Source organism: Hemibagrus wyckioides, linkage group LG09 (genome assembly GCF_019097595.1).
Source record: "Hemibagrus wyckioides isolate EC202008001 linkage group LG09, SWU_Hwy_1.0, whole genome shotgun sequence".
NCBI lineage: Eukaryota > Metazoa > Chordata > Actinopteri > Siluriformes > Bagridae > Hemibagrus > Hemibagrus wyckioides.
In genome coordinates this window covers 15,615,746-15,637,442 of record NC_080718.1, presented here as the reverse complement: position 1 = coordinate 15,637,442, position 21,697 = coordinate 15,615,746, and the positions used below count along the sequence as shown (strand labels likewise).

At 37.2% G+C, this 21,697-nt stretch overlaps 3 protein-coding genes across 4 annotated transcripts in view; 2 read left to right on the top strand and 1 right to left on the bottom strand.

The window, feature by feature from the left end:
* Positions 1–1,598: 1,598 nt before the first annotated feature.
* Positions 1,599–7,964, bottom strand: mocs3 (molybdenum cofactor synthesis 3). The gene is made up of 13 exons (XM_058398280.1): positions 7,754–7,964; positions 7,523–7,652; positions 7,341–7,433; positions 6,439–6,559; positions 6,267–6,341; positions 6,050–6,167; positions 5,773–5,881; positions 4,342–4,404; positions 4,073–4,236; positions 3,302–3,349; positions 3,108–3,204; positions 2,874–2,981; positions 1,599–2,724 (listed from the first exon to the last, which is right to left on the bottom strand). Exons 1-13 carry the CDS (start codon positions 7,853–7,855, stop codon positions 2,567–2,569), a joined length of 1,386 nt encoding a protein of 461 aa, XP_058254263.1. The 5' UTR covers positions 7,856–7,964; the 3' UTR covers positions 1,599–2,566.
* Positions 7,965–8,791: 827 nt separating this feature from the next.
* On the top strand, positions 8,792–15,337 carry qpct (glutaminyl-peptide cyclotransferase). Its single transcript, XM_058398271.1, has 7 exons — positions 8,792–8,924; positions 11,633–11,779; positions 11,870–12,151; positions 12,491–12,658; positions 13,096–13,195; positions 14,451–14,567; positions 14,723–15,337. Exons 1-7 carry the CDS (start codon positions 8,811–8,813, stop codon positions 14,896–14,898), a joined length of 1,104 nt encoding a protein of 367 aa, XP_058254254.1. The 5' UTR covers positions 8,792–8,810; the 3' UTR covers positions 14,899–15,337.
* A 3,828-nt stretch (positions 15,338–19,165) lies between these two features.
* LOC131359139 (connector enhancer of kinase suppressor of ras 3-like) overlaps positions 19,166–21,697 on the top strand; it is a 44,871-nt gene continuing 42,339 nt past the window's right edge. The window contains exon 1 of one of the 2 annotated variants that reach the window (XM_058398756.1): positions 19,166–19,454. In XM_058398756.1, the coding sequence (XP_058254739.1) occupies positions 19,403–19,454 (52 nt within the window). In that variant the 5' untranslated portion in view covers positions 19,166–19,402. The remainder of the gene's footprint in view (positions 19,455–21,697) is intronic. The other variant, XM_058398755.1, reaches the window with a different exon arrangement.

Below are 21,697 nucleotides of genomic sequence, written 5' to 3'. Positions count from 1 at the left end.
AATTAATAGCTGATTATAGCTGATAATTAAAGGAGTTGTTATCATTGCAATTAACCTTGTAGGATAATTGGGTGTGTGACTTTCAAACTCAACTGCAATCACATTATTCATTAATTTGTATGCATGTTTTATTATTATTATTATTATTATTATTATTATTATTATTATTATTATTATGTAGTTGTAGTACCTAAACAAGATAGAGAGTGTCCTATATAGAGGGGGAAAAGATGCCCACACACCTGATAATATTTCATTAAAAAGCAAAGATTCTAATACACCCAGACTAATATATTTTGAATATATTTATAGTTATGAACAGAACTATCGTTATTTATCTGAGGTCTGGCCATATCACATGGCTGCCTGTGAACTCTCTCTCTCCAACTGTCTGTCTGTATGTCTGTCTGTCTGTCTCTCTCTCTCTCTCACTGTTTGAGTAAGAACTGAATATAGAGATCTAGAGTAGGCTACCTGTATTAACAGGCCTGAAGACATAACTCTGCTGATAGCCTTTGTGGATAGTGCATTTATGCAGAAATTTCCAGTTGTTTGTGCATTATTCTTATGATTAAATTTTTTTGTTTCTATTGTATTTATTTCATTTATGTATTTCTTTTGATTGTATTAGAGAACTTAAAACACATTAAAACACCCCAGTATGAGTTTATTTGAGGCGTCCTACAATCCAAAAACTTGCCATGTGTTTGTGTGTGTCCGCCCTCTGCCCATTGGTTCTTGCCTAGTTACTGAAGATGAATAAATAAATGAAGGAATATCCACTATAAAAGAACCTGTTTGGTTTGGGAGAATGCCAACACAGAAATTGTTCCTTTTCGTTCTTCTGGAAAATTGTCTTTTTGGTTTTTTGTATTGCTTGCAGAATACTTTTTCTTATTTCTTGGTATTGTTATTATTAATTATTATTATTGTTATTATTATTGTTGTTGTTGTTGTCTGGTGGAATCAAGTCATGGTAAAAGAGTGTGTGTATGTTGCTGAACCTGAGGGCTATGTAACCAGGAGCTTAATGCTACCACAGGGCCACCCACTGTGAACAGATCTGAGGAGAAACAAAGAGCGAACCTAAAGACCCCCCATGAAAGGTACAAAAAAAAAAGACCAAATGTACCCTACACGGATTAGGGTTACTGTGACCCACCCGGAGCCAGGTCTGGGGGTAGTGTCCACAGGCAAGTGTCTGGTGACCAGGCCACCCACATAACTCGGTCAGACTCTGACCAAAATAAGAATCTTGTGAGTTCACCACCAGCAAGATGAGGAAGGAAAAGGAGGGGGACAGGTACAATGGCATTCTGACAGTCTTAGATGGACTAGACTTTTGCTGTGCAAAGACCAGACAATGAGAAGATTTGTTAAGTAAGTGCAGAGGAATGTTGACGTTTACTTGGGATATTGTCGAATGATGGAGCAAACCCAGTTTCAGGAGGGTCACTCATTTAACCCTCATTTCAGGATACAGTGCTATAAATTACTATTTCTCTGGATTTATTTAATTATTAGATTGTTTTAATTATAATAATAATCGTCGATTAAAATATGCCATAATCAAATATTCGGTAGATTGACGCTCCAGAAGGTGGCGACAAAGCGCAGCAAACTTGACTTTACAACAAAGCACAAGGAAGCGCATTCAGCTTCCTGACTGAAATCAACGTGCAGGCTCCAAGCAAGAAATTGAGCAATCAGTGCAGTTAAATGTAGTTTAATACCGTTACAGCATGTTTAAAACTACCATGTGTTTATAAACACTCCTACATGCAGGTGTGTAGAGGATGGAAGATAATGGAGAGTGATCATAAACCAGTTAAATTATATCAGTTGAACTGAGATCAATAATTTTGCTCTTTTTAATTTCTCTTCATTGTCTGCTACAGATACTGTAGGGGGTTTTTTTTTGTTCAGGAAAGCCATGCTATATTAAAACAATAATAATTTTTATATACACTTACGTAGCGCTTATATATTAGGAACACTATACTGATACTGCGTGAGATCTTCCTTTGCTCTCATAATAGCCACAATTCTTCATGGCATGGATTCTACAAGATGTTATAAAAAATTCCTTCAAGGTTCTGGTCCATGTTGACATCATGCAATCCCTGTAGATTTTTCAGGTGCACTTTCATGCTAGAAGAACCTTGGATTCAGGAGGATGCATAGCATTGTGAAAGGTCATGGGAGACTACTAATCCAGTCTACATGTGTTTGCAAAATTCTGAGAAAGCCCAACATTGAGAGTGTCTCTACATCTGGTATGTGGGTTGGTCCAATCTCTTATAAGTGCAATGAGAGCTGTGTCTGTTTTCTTGGCATTGGGTTGAAACTGCTTAAGGTGGGTGTCAGGCTCTGTCAAAGGAGAGTCCTCTCAAATTCTGAACACTTAAAATGACCAGAAATTCTTCCAACCAATAAACAGACATGATATCAAAAGACTGCATATACATTTTTGTAGGAAAAAAAAATCAACAAGAAAATAGCATGTTTACTTTTGGATGAAGGAATAGAAGTAATTAATAAAGTTTAATAATAATAATAAGGATTATTAATATTTTGGAAAAGAGGGATCAATCTTATTGGCCCAGGCCATCAAGCCTCCGGTGATATCTTTCACAGTGATGTGCTCTAGTTCAGTTCCAGACATCTTCTCCAGCACCAGCACAGCCTTCTGAGAGTCATTCCCCAGTTTACACACAACAAACACTAGCAAAAAGAAAAAGGTGTGAGCGTTTTTACTGCTTGAAGAGTAACTCAACTTCAACTTCAAAGGTTTCTTGTCACATTTAAATAAAAACTTCATGTATTATGACTTGGATATGATGTCAAATCTTAAGAAAAGATACTTTCTTTACCTGGGACTTGTGACTCGGAGTTCATCTGTGATTTTAATTCACTGATCTTTTCCTTAAGGAAATTAATGTGGTCTGTCTTTTGATCCTCTAAACTGGCCAGTGGAATATCTATTAATAACAAAAAAATCTTAATGCTATGGCATAATAACTGCTTATGCCATTTCATAGCATATTGTTGTATAATGTGTTAATTGCAACAGCAAACATCTGTATGAAAACTGTTGGAACTCATACTGATGGAAACTGGCAGGTGGCAAATGTCCACTTCTACTTTGGGCCGAACGTCAAGTAGGAGATGAGTAGTCCCACAGTCCACAATGGATTTATACTCCTGCAGATAATAACAGGTCAATTCTTTAATATTTTTGGCTTTATAATGACACAAAATCAAATACTAAACAATTTAATAAGGCCTGAATTGTATGTACCTGCACAGAGACTCTCTGTTCTGCAGACAGGAGATTCAATCTACGACACTGGAAAAAGATAAACAATCAAATTGACCAGTACAATTAACAAAGTTGGTTTGTTGAAATTGTTTCTTAAAGTAAGTAACTTAAAATTTAGATTTATCTCATATTTTCTCATCTTGAGATTGAGTAAATTAACCACAAAGATTTTTTTCATTAATTTTTTGTATGTGCCAGTAATAAACTGTAGACTGTAGTGGCCTATATAGTGAATCAACAGTAGGTATGTTCAAATTTGCCCATTTTCATCAATCCAAAAGTATTCAATCTGATTACATATTCCAAAAGTACTGTTATGTTCCCCTAACACTGCAATATAATTTAAATATTTGTCTACATGTGCATTACATATATCCAGAAGAAGACATCTGCACAAGCGCATCTCTGTTTTACATGGCTAATTTTTCCCCTTTATCAGGATTATTTTAGATCTACACCACCCCTTTTAATGCAATCAAATTTCATTCAGATCAAGCTCAATCGGGTCGACTGAGGTGTTAACATAAAGGCTTTTCAATCTGATTGAGCTAGCAATCCAATTTCTATCAGATTAATTATTTGCAGGCAAGATTTCAGACAGAGCTACAGTGACCTCTTGTGGACAGTTTTTTAGTAACATCCACCAGGGCACTTCATACAGTATTACACCAAACTAACTGTGGCATAAAAATAATTAACACAGCCCCACAAACAGTAACCCAAAACGTCACTCTGTGACATGATTCAGACCTTATCTGTTGCAGCAGAGCCACAGAAGCTCTCGTAGTCTTGCAGCTCTGTCACACTGGGCATATCTCCACAAACAACACAGCTTGCCTGCTTGGCTCTCAGCTTTATGCAGCGAAAGCGGCCATCCTGAGCATCAAACATGAGCAGTTGCTGCCCAAAAGAAGCTGCATTGGCCAGTCAAAGACAGATGCCATAAAATATTGTGTACCAGAAGCTAAAAAAAATCAGTGAATTGAACTCTGGCTGTTTGTGGTTTCATTGAAGGATACATTTTTGTCTAGAGGCAATCTTCAGAACCTCTAAAGCTTGAAGACAGCCCATGACTCCAACCACTGCAATGAAGATGGAAATATGCTTTTACACTGCACAGGACTGGTCAGAAATCCCTGAGCACTTTTAAATAGCTATGTCAGCCATGTAGGGACAAGTAAAGCACTCTTTATGTATGCAAACATATTTCTACATATAAGGTACAGTGTTCTATACTCAGCTCAAGCTAAGTGGTAGAATAAAGAGGGCATTTAGTAGGCAGGGGGCAGTACCTAAGGCTCAGTACACATGCAGTCTCATTTATACATCTTTGAATAGCTTTGCAAGAAAAGCATGAGCACACACTAAAATAATCAGTACTAAACCACTTTGCACACACTGAGCCTACACACAATCCATTCCTAATTTCAGGCATGTTCACAATGACTCTAGGATTGCATCAAATGACTATTCTTCCTAACTGACATCCACCATTTATTCCCTGTTCCAAAAAGTATAACTAGGTACAATTATAAATAAGAAAATTCATAAATCGGGCAGCACAGTGGTAGTCTCACAGCTCCAGGGTCCCTGTATTCACCTACACAGGTTGTGTGAAGGTGTGTGTGCATGATGCCCTGTTATGGACTGGTGTCCTAATCAAGTTGATTTCCACCTCTCACCCAGTGTTCCCAAGATCATAATAATAGAGTTTAAATGAACTCTTTATCTAAACTGTACTTAAACAGTAGACATAATCTAAACAAGACAAAATTCAAAGGAGTAGAAATTTTGCTACACTTTGATTGTACCATTACAAATCTATCACGCCTTATCAAGTAGTAAGTCTGTTGTTAATCTATCAGTCTATTTAATTAGTAAGTAGGAGCCAAAGACAGCTAGTGTCTTCATTTTGCAAGAAATGTTCATGTGTTGTCGATTACTTTGCTATTACTATTTAACTGATTAAAGATTTATCTGAAGTTTCAGTTCATTGCTCTCTCAATACACTACCGATTAATGTTCAGTGATTTGTTTCATTCGCAATTTCTAACAAGAAGAAGACAGTATTTATACGTTATAGCACAATGAAATTCTTTTCTCTGTGAATCCTGGCTTGTTAGGAAGCTGTGGTCAGAGTACATGATCAGTGATGATACAGCATCCTGAAGGAGAGTGGGATAAGGGCCGTACTCAAGAGCCCAACAGAAGCAGGGTGGCGGTGCTGGAGCTTAAATGTCTGACCAGTATGAGCAGTAACGCAGAGTCTTAACCACTGGGACATCACTGGCTAATTCTTTGGTGCTACATGTGTACATTTATTCTCACGCAGGGAATTAAAAATGAAGATTAAAGTGTGAGTAGAACTGGGACTGTAAATTCACATAATCAAGCCTAACTAAACATTTGCCCAGTAAAGGTATATGTAATAGCTGTGAACTTGGACTCACCCACTCCTAACACTCCTCCGTCAGAGCAGTTTGTGACAGTATCAGGTGGTGGGGGAACAGGATATAAACACCGGTAGCAGGGACCTCCATTGTAATTATACACAGTGAGCTATGAAACAAAACAGAAAAGAAAGACAAGGAGATTTATATTCATCTGAATATGGCTGAATCTTTGCACTTTATCAGTAAATGCTTTTTCTTAATAAAATCACATTCATTCCCATTCCAAAGTGTTCATGTGGAAAGCATTATCATTTTGCTCTTAAAAGTGTCGTACCTGTCCTTCCATTCTCAAAGCACTTGCAGACACTAAGGGCTTGCCACTGAGAACACAGGCATCGTTGACAAGGTACCGTGTTGGAACATTATCTGAACAATCAGCTACAATGTCATACATAAAAGCACAAGGAGTCAAGAATGCAAACGCTGAGAATCAAAACAACACTGAAACCATCAGATGATACTTGTCTAAATAGTTCAGCATGAAAGGATACTGTTGGATGAGTTGTAAGGCATTCTCAGAGGAGAGCTGGAGATGATATGGAACACACTGTGTTGTAGAATTTAACCTGTCAGGACACTAAAGTTAACACAACACACACTGGGTAACATGGTTCAGTCTGATTCCTAATGCATACTGGTCTCTAGTGTAGAAAAGAGATGTACCTTTGTAGGACCTGTGCTGCTGACAGGGCTTTGGACAGACCCTGAGTCCGCTCTGTGTGCAGAACCTGTCTGTGCAGATTACTCAGCTCCACCTCGTCATAATCCAACAGTCCCAAACGCCCTGACAGTGTACAATATACACAGCGTTAAATTACACAATTATGAAATTCTTCATCTATGTTCAGGACAATCCTGTGTCAGGTTTACTTTAAACCATAATGGGTGTGAAAACACACTTTGTTATAAATGTCTAATGTAACATTTGAAAATTTAAAAGTGATATTTCCACAAATTTAATACATGTTTCTCAAAACATGAACTGTGACAACTGAAGCAACAGAAGTTTTAAGTAATAAGGTGTACTAAAATTGTTGTACAAACAACCTTACTCTATACATACAAAATGGCAATGCTTTTCACGTTGTGTTTGTTCATTTCATATGATTGTTTGTGAAGGCTTACTGAAGTTTATTTTACCTTTATTATCTTACCCAACATAAAAGCTTTGAATTTACTTTTATTTGAGCACTCAAACTAGTGCAAATTGTCTAAACTGGAAATTAGGGTTCAATGTTAATGTTTTTAAATAAACCAGTGTGTACCGTTAGTCAGTATTTTCTAGTTTTTGAATTTCATAATTAAGTCTTGTCCACAAAGCAAAAACTAAATAAATAAAAGTCATCTGAATGCCAATCTAACAGTTCAGACTGAGGACGCAGGGTGCAGTACTTTATACTAGCATCATATGAAAAATTCTGAATCAGAAATGAAATTCTAAGATTGAATACGAGTTTGTTGTTCAGACCAACATTAGAAGGGTGAACCTGTTTAGTTTTAAAGAACCTGATCACTTTTGCCTGTAGTGTGAATATGACCATTAGATGAGCCACACAGCAGCCTACCTATTCCAGCTGCAGCAAGGTAGAGAGCTAAAGGACAGCCCAGACCTCCACATCCCACCACCAAAACAGACGTGTTTAAAAGGCTTATCTGACCTGGAAAGATAATAAGCAAGTTGTTTTGTGTCTGCTTTGTCAAACATAAAGCAGGAACAGTTTCAAACTACTTTTCATTAAACTTTCACCTTTGACACCGAGTTCTGGCAAGAGCAGCTGCCTGCTGTACCGCATAATGTCATCGTTGGTTAAAGCAGTGTATTTCAGAGGAGTCAACTGCGATACCTTGTCTTGTAAGTCCATTAGTAAAGAGTTATCCTGATAAAATAACAGAACGGATACTAAGTGACAGTATTTGTGGCAGATACACGTGGCATACAGAAGTAAGATGTACTTGTCACATGTATGCGAATGAAGACCTTCTGGATTTGCTCGAGCTTGTTTTTCAAAGCAGCGATTTCCGCATCTTTTTCCAGGAGCTGTTTCTTCAGACTTAAAATATCATCATCCATATTGATCATTCAAACCAAAAAAAGGCAATTCAAGCACAAACTAACAGCTTTCTCAACATGTACCAGTACTTTCACAGGCACACCATGCACACCGATCACTTCCTGTGTACCCACGTCAACAAACACGTGTGCGAGCTCGATGATCACGTGTTTTCACAGACCAATCAAAAGACGGGTAATAAGCTACGTCAAAAGTAAACACCTAGATGAATAAGACATTAACCATAGCGCTTCATTCAATCAGCGTGTTATTACGCACTGTGAACTTGTTACTGTAAGGACAGTAATGGCCAAAAATCCGAATCCAATGTATTTATTTTATGTATAATATCATAATGTTTAAGGTTAAATATAATAATATAATGTAGCCCAACTGAAATCCCTGCGAACAAAATAATCTAATGTTTCTTAGATGGAGTAAACAAAATCTCAAAACGTTTATAAATGTTTAATTCTTATTTTTTTTTATGGTGTTTATAGTATTCTACTGAAAAATCCAGTTTGGACTGACCAACTAGACACAGACAGAGCTGCTCAAGATTATAGATCATAGTTGCCAACTGGATATTTTACAGATTCCTAATCACTTGTCTGATTGTTTTCCCCCTAACTTCTTACTATTGTGCCATTTTCATAAAGGTCTTGTAAACAAGGTTGCATTAGAGGTGGTCATTTAGACACTACTAGCACTATCTACCAGACAGCTTCCTACCAGTATGTTTTTGCCTGTGTTTTGGCAGCTGGTAGTTGTTCAGACTAAGAAGGGTTTTTCTACAGAATTTGACTGACTAACATGAGTAAGTGCAACTTGTTTGGATTTTTTCTGACTCCGTGTGTGTGCGTATTTGTGTAAATGAATGAGGCGTATCCCCCTGTGGCAAGGCTTCAGGTCCTCCCTCCCTCCTTTTCTCCCCCCCCTCCCTCACATGATCCCTCTCTCTGAAGTTGCTCAGAAATAACGGAGATGATGAGGAGCGCTATGAGACCCGGTTCAGCCATGGGGTTCTTCGCGCTGTTTGGCATCTTTGCAACATTTACGGGCCATATCTGTGCTCAAATACAGTGGACACAAGAGAAGGTACATTTATTCACCTTTATAACATATCTTAATGTGCGTTTTTGTAACTAAATCCGTACGTGACGGTGGACTCGAGGACTTCTGCTGATTACAAATCTGCCTGTGGGCGAAAAGAATCACATGTTTACGTGGTAATGTTAGTTCTCAAACTGGATGACTAAAGTAGACTGGTGGAGCAAGTTAGGTTAATATATATATATATATATATATATATATATATATATATATATATATATATATATTCCGCTTATCAGAATAATCTGCTAGTCAACCGATGTGTCATCATTTATCACAGAGCGTTCATGCCTGCTTTTATTGCTTTTAGCTGTGCGTTGGTTTTATATATCTGATAACAGATCAGACTGGTGCTTTAAACGCTTAAGCATCTTGACCTAGTCATGTGTGTTATGTTCTAAGTCTGTCCATCCTGGGTATGAAATATGATCCTGTGTGAACTGACTTGTATGTTGCACATTGTTGTTTTTTTTCTGTCACCAGTTCTCGCTTCTGTCTTCCCTTTCCTTGTTGCTATGGCAGCACGCTCCTCTTCATTGATCCAGCTACTGACATCGCGATATTTATAGATCTGACTTCTCTTAACTCTTCCATAACCTCTCGCGAGAATCTCTTTGCAGCGTTAACTTTAAATTGCAGTACAGGCTAATTTGTGTTTCAGTGTGTTCAGAGTGAGAATTTCTTCTTCTTCTTCTTCTTCTTCTTCTTCTTATTATTATTATTATTATTATTATTATTATTATTATTATTATTATTATTATTATTATTTGTATGTAAGGAGAATGTGGCATGTAGTCTTTAGTAAACCTAAAGTAGGGATGTTTTCTGTAACTGCAGGTTTACAAATTAGCCAACTATTGTCCATATTATCAGTCAACTAATAAACTAATAAAATAACTGGTAGGCCTAACAGATGGTTCCCTCCATGGCTGGATAACTCACAACAGCATAATTATATCCTTTTTTTAGATACTGGCTAATATGATATTAGCCAGTATCTGATGCTGATCCAATACTGACATTCTCTTAGGAATCGTAAAGACCTGGTAAGCTTGTTGTTGTAGTTGTGAGGTTTAACTGTAGTTTGCTTTATGACCATTTGTATATCTATGTACAAGATGGGTATTATATCAGTCAGCATCCCATTCTTTCATTAGAATAGTTATAGTGTTATTTAATTTGCAGCACTGGACTCCAGTGTGGTAATGTGGCATCAAGGTTTTCTGCTTACATGCTTGTTGTGCTTACTGACTTAACACAAATATAACAGAAGGCCATTTGCATTTTTAGAAGAACAAATGTAATGAGAGCGACGTCATATCCAATCAGTGCCACAACAAGGTCAGATTTGTCTGGAGGGCACTATAGTGTAGTTCAGCGTAGGGTGATTTTTTATGTACATTTAAATAAGGATTCTTTAAGAAGTTAAAGCAAAAACAGTCATTTATAGCGTGATATTCCTCTATGATGTGAGCAATCTCCAAATGCTGCTCCCCTTTTCATGTTATACTTAAAGGTTCTCTGTTGCAATGTGTGGTTAATGTAGACCACATAATTACTCATGTGGCATTGGCAGGGTATAATTTTCCATACAAACAAGAATGAACAGGCACTGTTATAAAGCCAGAGTTAAGTGTCAACACCATATGCCATGTCTGTTGATATTTCAGTAATTTTGCCTTCTGAGTCCAAACAGAAAGGGGAGATCTCTTAACAGGGACATACACGTCTATCTAAATATTCAGTCATGAATGAGTACTATTTTTATTTAGAGCACAAGATGTACAGTTGTTGCTTGATCTCAAGCACTGTTTTGTCCTTTTCCTCATTTGGTCTGCATTTTGTAATGTTTTTAAATCATCTTTACTCCTTTATCATTTAACATGTTTTAATATTTGTACCAAATCATCTATGGATGAATAAACTCTAGAGGAATATGTTTAGAACTGTTATGATAAACTGAATAGATACCCAAAGGTCTTCTTTTTTAATGTGAATAAAATAGAACTCACAGAGCAGCATCTGCTCATTTTCATGCAGCATCTGCTCATTTAATGACACATTGTAGATGTTGATTCAAAATAGCCATTTGTTAGTGGTGAATCACATAATTGTGGGATGTGTGATTAAACTCTTTTCATTGCTAAGTCAAGCCTTCATCTTTCCTGCACCAGTCATACAATAACATCTCGCTGCACATTTATGTATCATCAACAGAGAAGGTCTCATATATCCAGCATGATTTCAAAACTTAATAAACAATAATGCATGTAAAAAATAAAAATAAAAACAACATACTGCTTTTAAAAATGTAATTACAACTATGTTTCCTCAGTTGTGTTTTTCTCTACAATGTCAGTGCACTTTCCCCTGCTCCATCATTTTTTCCTAAAAGGGGCCGTTCGGGATGATTAGGTTCAGTGTCAGAGATCAGTGATGTCAGATTTTTTCTCAGTGTAGTCCAGTACCATGAAGCAGATATATATGCTTAATGGCCATTTCTAATATTGTTAACATAAATATGTATGATATTTTACGAAACTAGCAGATCAGGTTATCAGCATTATTTTTCCAAAGTAAGTATTTAGCCAAAGTGAGATTATCTGATGACAGTTGGCTAAGAACATGGATACAATGCTCTCTCTCTCTCTTTCTCTCTCTCGCTCTCTCTCTTTCTCTCTCACTCTCACCAGCTGTACCACAAGGCGAGCACTCTGAGTTCTGATGATCTGATAAGTGTTCTGGCTCAAACAGACATTGACCGCATGTGGAAGAATGACCTGAAGCCCATGCTAGTGGTGCGCTATCCTGGCTCTCCTGGAAGCCAAGCAGTGCAACAGGTCTGAGTGTAGTATACTAGTTAGTGTCTTATTTAAAGTTAATGAAGTTACTTGATCGTTATTTGCATGTTTCTCGCTATCTTCCCCCAGAGAATAAAATCTACCCTGAGCTCACTGAATGCAGGCTGGGAGGTGACTGAGGATCGTTTCCAAAGCTGGACGCCTTATGGCCAGATGCCTTTCACTAACATAATCGCTACTCTCAACCCTGGTGCTAAGCGGCGCCTAGTGCTGGCTTGTCACTACGACTCAAAATATTTCCCTCCTCAGTGGCATGGACTTGAATTTCTGGGAGCCACTGATTCAGCTGTGCCCTGCTCCATGCTGTTAGAGATGGCCAGGGCATTGGATAAGGAGCTAAAGACACTTAAGGTAAGGAGCTGTGGTAGTATAAATCCTTCAACATTTCAAAGAGGTTTTATCTGACCATGGGACTGGGAGTGGGTAAGTAAGATAGGTCATCAGGAAAAAGCAGGAAAGAAGTGAAAAATAAAAAAGAAAGGTGACAACAATGAACCATCCATGAAATAATATTGTACATACATATGTAGTTTAGTAATAGGATAGCATTATATACATAGACACAGTACATACATACCACATAATGGCTGCCAATTAGAAACATACTATTTAATTATAGATTAATGATATGCACTTCATTCACCACTGGATGGCAGCGTGTGTATATTGTGGCCCTCTTGGCTCTCTCAGGACGCAGGTTCAGACTTGACTCTACAGCTGATCTTCTTTGATGGAGAAGAGGCTCTGTATCAGTGGACCTCTACCGACTCTCTGTACGGTTCCCGACATCTGGCAGCCAAAATGGAGAACACGGAACACCCAGCGGGAGCCACAGACACCAACCTGCTGGATGGCATTGTAAGTTTATTCACAGAAACACTCACTTTAGTCTTGTATGCAAGGGATAATGTGTTGCAGTGTGGTACTGTACTAAAAATGTTAATGGTTACATTCTATTTTATTGTTAATCACAGTGATTTATTTGTTATAATCTGCAAATAAAGCATAAAACCAGTCAGACATATTGAGAATGCAGATGCTGCCTGAGCTTTGAATCAGGCCTTGATATGGAGTCGTCCCATAAGGCAGTGCTGTCAGCAGTGGAGAGAAAATGACATCATGTCTGTTCTCAAACACCAGGGGAAAGTCAAGCTTTTGAAAGCTTATCTTAAACAGAGATACACACCAGCACTATTTCAAGAGATTTTTTCTGTCATGACTCATGAAGTCTGTCTTTGCCTTTACTTCTTTTCTTCTTCCTTTCCGTCCACCTACATTTTTCCTTTTTAAAACAGGATCTCTTTGTTCTGTTGGACTTGATCGGTGGTCCCATGCCTCACTTCGGTAATCAGTTCTCCAACACTGCCAGGTGGCTCTCCAAGCTCCAGAATATTGGTGAGCTTCTTTTATTGTATTTTAATTATTTCATTGCTCTGTTTTATAAGTCCTGCAGATTGAACTGGCTACTTTATACACACATACTATGTTTGTGCACCTACTTTGTCGATAGTTAGGCACAATAGCGCACCTTCTTTTTCCACTTACAGATTTTATATATGTAAATTTGTAGCTAGAGAACCTTTCTGACATGTTTTGGCTGCTGGACTGTTCCTAAACTAGCAATGATATTAAGAACTCAGATTAATAACAGCAGTGCCGCTGCATGTGCCTACATTCATACCACTCCAATAGCCACTAGCATATCATTGTCTCTGATGGGTTAAAATAATATCTGGTCAGCCTTAGTCCTATGGTGGTCTTTGTCCAGAGAAGGAAGAGTTGGTGGGAAGCTGAGGAAATGTGCATACCAACAAATTGGTTACAGTCAGTAATTGTGTATATCTGTAAGGCATGTGCAGTCAATGGTATTAGTATAGTTAAGATTATATTTTATATTAACTGGCTTATTTATGTAGGTGTAACTTTGCATGTACAGTATATACATAGTATTTAAGAGGAGACAAATGCAAATAAATAAATAAATGAATGGCAGGTAAAAAAAAACAACCAAGATGTTGGTGTGCTGCTAGGAAGGTTGAGATAAATGTAAGTTGCTCACTATAAAAGCAGCTGCAAAATGCCAGAAACGATGTGACTAAGATGAGATGTAGCAATCGAGATGTAGCAAACATGCAATAATATCTATTTTCCTCAGTTCATCTACTATACCTGGATTCAGTGAACATTTCTCAGAACTACTGCTTTATCTTGCTCCAGAAACATTCACTGCAACATGGAGTTTGCATTCCCACCAGTGCACATACAACAAATGTATTAACATTACACAGAGTACACAGAGCCAATCAGATTGTAACGGTCAACCTTCTAAAGTTGTTGCCAGAAAAGTTTAAACAAAATAAGTCTCCGAGGCCCATGTTTGTGGTTATGTGGTCAACGTCTGTGTTTTACGTAATCTTTAGTCATAATAATAATCATTATTATAAGCAGTGCATTTTCTTTCCTTTAGAATGTTTTATAAACAATGGCCTTGGTTGGCATAATTCCTTCAATTGGACACTATTCTACTTGGTCATTTGTTTACATGTGTTTTATGGCTGATTCTCTTATTTTTGTTTTGTAATGGCAAATTACTGGTCAGTAGACGCTTGTATCCACAGCAGCTGTTTTGTTACCATGTGCTTATTTTCAGAGCGCCGCCTGCACACACTAGGCCAGCTGGAGGACCATCCTAATGAAGTGCAGTACTTCTGGCCTGGCATGCCTGTGGGTCCTGTGCAGGATGACCACATGCCCTTCCTTAGCAGAGGTACTATCATAATGCTAGTTTCTACTATTACATTACAGAGGAATGCAGATCCTCAGCAGCATGTCAACCTGATTTCATGCAGAATTCATTTTTTATATTAAACAGAAGAAAGACGTAAAAATTACGCCTGCTAATCGTCTCCATTGTTTTCACAGGGGTCCGGGTTCTTCATCTCATCCCCACCCCATTTCCCTCTGTGTGGCACACCTTTGATGACAATGAGGAGAACTTGGACCGAGCCACGATCCAGAACCTCAACAAGATTTTGCAGGTCTTTGTTCTTGAGTACCTCAACAAGCAAAGCGAGAATCCACTTACACAGGCACCCTAAAATTCTTTTATCATACTTCTAATCAAGAACACCTCAACAAAGCCGCTATGAAGTCTACCACAAAGCACTACATTATTAGTGTTCTAGACACCATGGTGTTAGAATTAGGCTTATCTAAGTTCAATTTTGTATTTTTCTTTATTGATTTATAATCACCACAGAACCAAATATGATAACAGAGATTATTTTAGCATTAGTATAATCAGTATATTTGTATGCTTTGACATTGTGACTGGTGTAGTAAGATGAGATGATGAGATTTTTTTGATCTGTTATAAATATTGCTGTTCTAAGGCATTAGAAAGAATGTATGTTAAGTTGATCTATCATTGTTGTATCATTTACATAACATTTGAAAACCTTAATTTGTCAATCAAATCAATTATATTACAGTTGAAGATGTATGTGCCTCAAAATACATTCAAAAAGTTCAAGATCATTTGGAATCTTTTCAGAAGCCTTTGCATCTCATTTATACAACTGAGCATTTGAGGGTTAAGGGCCTTGCTCAAGGGCCCAGCAGTGGTAACTTGATGGTCCTGGGATTTGAACTCTCAACCTTTTCATCAATAGTCCAACGCCTTAACCTCTAAGATACCACTTCCCTGTTTTCATGTATCCATGTTTATATATGTGCCATAAAGAAACTACCATTTCTAAATCTCTGAATGGATTAAATGATACAGTGTTTTCACACACACACACACACAGACATGTTCAAAATCTGAAAACACTAGTGAAAATTTTCCTATTTAGTGTTCTTTTCTATATTAAAACAATAATTCTCATTATAAATTATATTCTTGACAACAACTTGAGTGAAAACAAGAAACTTGTGAAATTATTTACATGAATTTTAGAGTTGCTTAGTATTTGGTATTTCCCCTTTTGTTTCAATGACAGTGTGCACTCGAGATGGACTCCACAAGTTTTGGTCAAATCTGAGTGTTGTCTGAACTCTGAACTGAATACAAGAGATTTCTGACCTTTTGTAAAAAGCTATTAACATGATCAGTATAACACATTTGCTTAGATTTTAATAGAGACCTAAAAAATAATGCAGAGTCTTGAATACTAAATATTCAGGATAGTCAATGTGTACTTTTATTTGTTTTAAATGTATAAACATTTCAAATTTCTAAAACCTTCTATTTATTTTCAATATACAAAAAAACTCACAATGTAAATATCAGACTTTTATTTTGAGAGACATTTACAGTAAGCTGTAATATTTACATTCTTGTCTTGAACACATGCAGAGTCTTGCTGGAGCTTTTTCACAGAGAACATATGAGGAGGCTGACTGAGGTCACATTCATTCACATGTCTCATAAGAGACAATTCCTGGAAATGTTTCTTTCTTTTAGAACACAATCATATAAATAAAATGCAGTTATGGGAAGCAAATCTCTTTAAACATGCATGTTAGAGTGCATTGTGAATGCTTGGATTGTAGCTTCCTTAATATGTCATACACAGTATGTGGTTGGACTCCAGAAATAAGTTATATTAATTAAGATAACAAAGATCTCATATTCAGCATTTACTATTATTTTCAGCCTATTTTGTGGTTGAGCAATGTTGTCCAGGAAGCATACGCAAACAGGAACTATGATCATGCCTCAGTCACACATTCCCAGCATACACGCTACATTCTTAAGACTTCCTTCAGATGACAATCTCATGGTTCTTTAAGCTGACCTGCCATGAAATCACTATCACAAGTGCCTACTTTTACTCCATCCTTGTAACTACAACACAATAAAGATTTTCTACACTATATCCAATATCAATTAAGCAAATACTGTATTTTTTATGAACTAAAATATAGTCACAGAATCTGACTTCATCTGCTACATTTTCACTAGATTTTATAAATTGTTATCATATGATATTGCAATGTATGTTACTTCACATATTTACTGTATTCTATAAAAATATAGAATATGCTTAGATCTTTCACAAAATGAATTCAGGCTTCATACAAGTGTAAGGCTTTAATGATTTCACACTGTCATGTGTGTCCAAAGTGTCAGAATTGAAATATGATTTCCTGTGCACCTGTCCTGCATGTAAAGGCTGTTCCTGTGAATTGCTTCTGCATGTCAGGGGTTGGATAGAAGTGTGTTGTGGTGTCATTTCATTAATGAAATTTACAAAAAGAACCTTAGTTATTATATTTGTTATCTGTAATTATTGCTACGCTCTACACTTTCTTACTGGCACACAGACAAAGATCTCAGTCTACCTAATAATCACTATAACAGTAACCCTCGCTTATGTATAGTACGAAGTCTATCTAGCTACTTCATTAAAATCAGCCTCTGGCAAGCCTTAAATCCTCATTCTTATTCACCTTTGATGTGACTGAAAGTCAGAAATTCTCCTCTGTTATTATAATAATTTGACTTTACAAGCTGCAGCCTGGACCACAGTCATTTCCTAATCCTTAATGCCTTTGCATGCAATGTATGAAAAATAAACTGTGATTATATTATTATGCAATTATCTGATTCTTCTTAGAGGCATAGTTTATACAATTGAAAAGCTCATTTGTGGTCTTAAAATTTTCTTTTACAGGAATTCTAAAAGTGTTGTTTTTGTAGTGCAATTACCTGCTCTTTGGTAACTAAGAATAATGTTAATAGCTTTCCCATTTGAGGAAATGGAATTTCTATTATTATATATTAATTCACAACTGATTCACTTTAAGTCACTGACAATAGTGCAATTTTAAACACAGGGGAAGACTTAAAATGCTTTGGTTTAACTTGCCAGAACCCATCGGTTGGTCCATAGTCACACTCCTCACTCCTGTATGTATCTTTTCTAATTTTTTGTGTATTTCCTGAATACACTGAAACGTTGCTCAGCATTCAAAGTAGTTGCTGAATAATATGTTTTAAATTATTTACTGGATCCTCAGCTGGAAATTTGAAATTTAAGGGTCTTGCATTAATGGCATTGCTTTTAATAAACAAACTGCCAGAGGAAATAGATAATTATAGCATTTCGATTCCAATGTTTTATTACTCCTCATATATGTGAAAGTGTAATTACAGGTGCAGTATAATATACTTTCCAGCTGTTCAGCAAGAGTGAGTGATTTAGGGTTGGGCTTATTCCTGATAAGACATGGTTCTTTTTTTTTTTTTTTTTGACGTGAAGGATAGGAGTGGCATCTTAGGACACATTCCACCTGTTTCTCTTGGCTCAGATCATGTGAAACACATGTACATTTCTAGACCTGCCCCGACAAGGGGCCCTTCAACAGAATAAAACGATTAGAAAGGTAGTTACTATTGTAGTCACATGAATGTGGAAAACTTCAGAGGGCAGTAGAGAGTTGGAACACTTTTTCTTTACCTCATTGTACAAAAGAAATATACTGTTACTGCAGTCAACAAGGATCTGGTGGCTCTTTCAAATATTCAAAAATCAATACATGTAAGGAATACAACGTGATGGGGTATGCTGTTTTAGAAAAAATAATCAATCACACTGTGGTGTGACACGATATCAGCCCAAAGTTGATTATTTGGCTATAACAGTGTGTTTTTTTCTTTCCCTTAAAGTTGATAAAACAGCATCTGATATTTAATCACAGGCACTTAAGAGGGTAACAGGTGTCACACAAATGTGTTTGCGCCATTGGAACATTACGGTATATTTGCAGCTTTGATCAGTATGGTCTGCTTTCCCCTGTTGCCAGTCAGTCTCCAGTAGCAAGCTGAATGATATGCAATAATTCGCCTGAGCTGTGTCACCTGCATAGTACATATAATTTAAGAAGTATTATATATTTACAGCATTGTAAGATATGGTAAGTTTTTTCAAGTTCTTTGTTACCAGGTTTTTCTTCTACTTTGCTTGTGTGTACATTTGGTTGGCCCAATTTGGTTATTTAAAAAAAAAAACAAGAGCCAAATGATGTCCCCTAGTTCACTAAGGTAAAAGTTAGGTATTGTTTTTTTGTTTTATTATTGTGTGTGATAATTGAATTATTGTGTGTGTGTGTGTGTGTGTATGTTTTGATATCTTATTGGGGACCAAATATAATGAGCCGCAATGTTTGAATACTGAGGTTAATGTCAGGTTTGGTTTAACTGTAGCACATAATTCATTAGCTGCATTTAATAATTACGTCCTGACAGGGCTACTAAGACACGTGTGTGTGTGTGTGTGTGTGTGTGCGTGTGTGTGCACGCGCTAAAGCCCCTCCCCCCCGCCTGTCTCCGCTTTGAGCTACTTGTTGCGGATTGGATGGCTCTCTGTCATTTAATCTGTTTCACTGCTTTTCTGGAGCGACTCTCCTGACCTCGCTTGTTCAGCTGCCCTCAGTTTCAGTGAGTGAGAGCACCAGTGTTCATTTTAAACTGGAATACTTTTCAACTTGGTAGAACGATGGAAGAATGATTACAGTGTTCAGTGAGAGCCTCAAACTGTTGCGGCAGTCGACGTTTAGTTAAAACTTTCTATTGCCTGGTAGATCGAGTAAGAAACCATGGAACCGATAACCAAGTGGACACCTAAACAAGTAGTGGAGTGGATGAGAGGTGAGTATATCGGTCGAATATTTAAGATCTATTTGTTTCACTGTTACTAAATTGTCACGTCGAAGTTATACAACCTTCCTTCATCAGCTCTGTGCTCGCGCGCCGCTTTTGTTTACCTGCAGTTTCGTAGAAACTCGGCAGCTCGCGCGTGTCATTCAGCACCGACCGGCTCCTTAAACGGGCAATGATTTACTCACTATTAAAACTTAACGTTTGACAGTTTACATACAAAACACTCATATTTGTACAGTTCCTTTATATTTTCCGAGAGGCTTTCATTCAATCTTTTATTAACCCTTTTTAAGCGTGTTTATTGTATTTCTATTGATTTAAATGAGCATGACAGTAGTACATGCTAATGAGCTACAGTAGATATAAACCTGACAAGGTGGCTGTTTGCTTAACTGGAGTTGTTTGATTATTTTCCACTAAGAGTTTGACAGCTTTAAGGCTTTTGTGGTAGTGAAAAAAACCTGTAAATGGCAGTTTTAACCCCATGTTGATAATGCAGGTGCATTGTTTAGGTAGAGTTTAAATGACTCAAGCGATTGACGGTTTTGTCTTTTCTGAACACCGTATATACATATGTAATGTGTGAGTCAAGCAGGAGGCAGTGTCAACTCTTAACCATCACAGCAGTAGGCAGTATATCACCACATGTAGGGCTATTTGACACTGCAGAAACACATCATACCGTTTACTGTATTAATAATTCACACCGTGATTTGGCCCATCTCAGCTCTCAGCTTTATGTTTAATTGTGTTTGCACACGATTGGCTGAATGAGTAACTGAATTACTCCAAGACTAACCAACATGCCTTCACCAAACGGTTTTCGTTAACAGTCAGTTACCTCACCCTCAAAACAAACAGCATCCCCCCTAATGCATGTCCTTTCTTGGAGTCTGCTGAAGTTTACAAAGCTAACATGCTTAATTTCATGTGTACACTTGGACAACACTGCTTAAGCCAATACTGCTAAGCATGGTCGAGTCTCTTGATCATTTTTCACATTTGTTCATGCATTGTTGAGGTTTGACAAAATTTTCATAGAGGCAGATTACATAAATTGTGTAATGCAGGTGAAATTGGCTATTTTAGATGTGATACTAGCCTTTATGGTTCTACACATACAGCCATTCCAGCTGAGGTTATATCAGTTGATTCGTATTACAGTTTATGCTATTGAGGGAAAGTTCCACTGAAAACTTTTCACACATATGACTCTGCTTCATTTTTCCAAGGACTTGTTCAACTCCCAAATAAACTGTGAGAAAGCCTTTCATTCCTTTTTATGTCAGTGGCATTTCAAACATCCAGAGCTCTCCAACTACTGTAAACGTACTGCTGAGTGAGTAACACCAGGACAAAGTATGAGTACCATATCATTATGTGTAATAATTAGGTTTTCAGAGTAAGTGAGAACCAGTAGCATTGGCTTTCACTGTTACCTCAGGAATGTAATAAAAGTGCATTTTCTCATTTATGATTAATTACGTCTTGCTGCTTTGTGCTGTAGTGGTTACTTGTAAAATCCTGGCTCTTAGCCTATAAAATATTTAGCCTGTTTATAGGTCTGGGTTTGTCCAGTATTATTTCCAGCCAAATGTTTGACCTATTACCCACCCATGCCATAGAAGTATTGTTGGGTCATGGGAAATTCATGGTTTATTTTTAAGGACCTGGCACTTGATTCGATGGCTGCTGTTCCAGTGAACTGCATCTGGAGGTCATGCTTGAGAACAATGCAGGTTATAATATGCACTCTGTGACTCATGAGACTGGTTTAGTTACCTGATGGTTTCGGTTAGCATAGTTGAAGTTTTATCAAAAGTGTTGCTCGCTAGACAATTAGAGTTAGCGCAAGCAGATTTAGGTGAAACCATCCATATGCCCACTTCCAAAAAGTCACGGTTTGATATCTTTAATAAGAGACTCTTAATGAGAAGCAAATGTCCCAAATTTGTCTGTGTATGTGCAAGACATGGCATAACGCTGTCCTTTCATGCATAAAGCCTGTTATTTCATCATAAGTTCTTCATGAAATGAATATGTGAAGTAGAGGTAGAGTCTAAAGGCATGACTCATTTAACTGAAAATCTAAGGAGTCAATGTTTAACAGTGTAGGGTATTTTGAGGAAGTTCATCTGGAATGACTTGAATGAACAGCATTCTTTCTTTCGGTTATGCGCTCATAGTTTCCTTCAGTTTGCAAAAAGCTCCTTGAAATCATTTCTCAGCTG

Coding starts and splice junctions, on each gene's coding strand:
- mocs3 (XM_058398280.1), bottom strand. CDS start 7,855: ATGATCAATATGGATGATGATATTTTAAGTCTGAAGAAACAGCTCCTG. Junction 4,405..5,772: donor CGGAGGAGTGTTAGGAGTGG/GTGAGTCCAAGT, acceptor TCTTCATTGCAG/TGGTTGGAGTCATGGGCTGT. Junction 3,350..4,072: donor GCTCTGCTGCAACAGATAAG/GTCTGAATCATG, acceptor ATCTTTTTCCAG/TGTCGTAGATTGAATCTCCT.
- qpct (XM_058398271.1), top strand. CDS start 8,811: ATGATGAGGAGCGCTATGAGACCCGGTTCAGCCATGGGGTTCTTCGCG. Junction 12,152..12,490: donor AGGAGCTAAAGACACTTAAG/GTAAGGAGCTGT, acceptor TGGCTCTCTCAG/GACGCAGGTTCAGACTTGAC. Junction 12,659..13,095: donor CCAACCTGCTGGATGGCATT/GTAAGTTTATTC, acceptor TTTTTAAAACAG/GATCTCTTTGTTCTGTTGGA.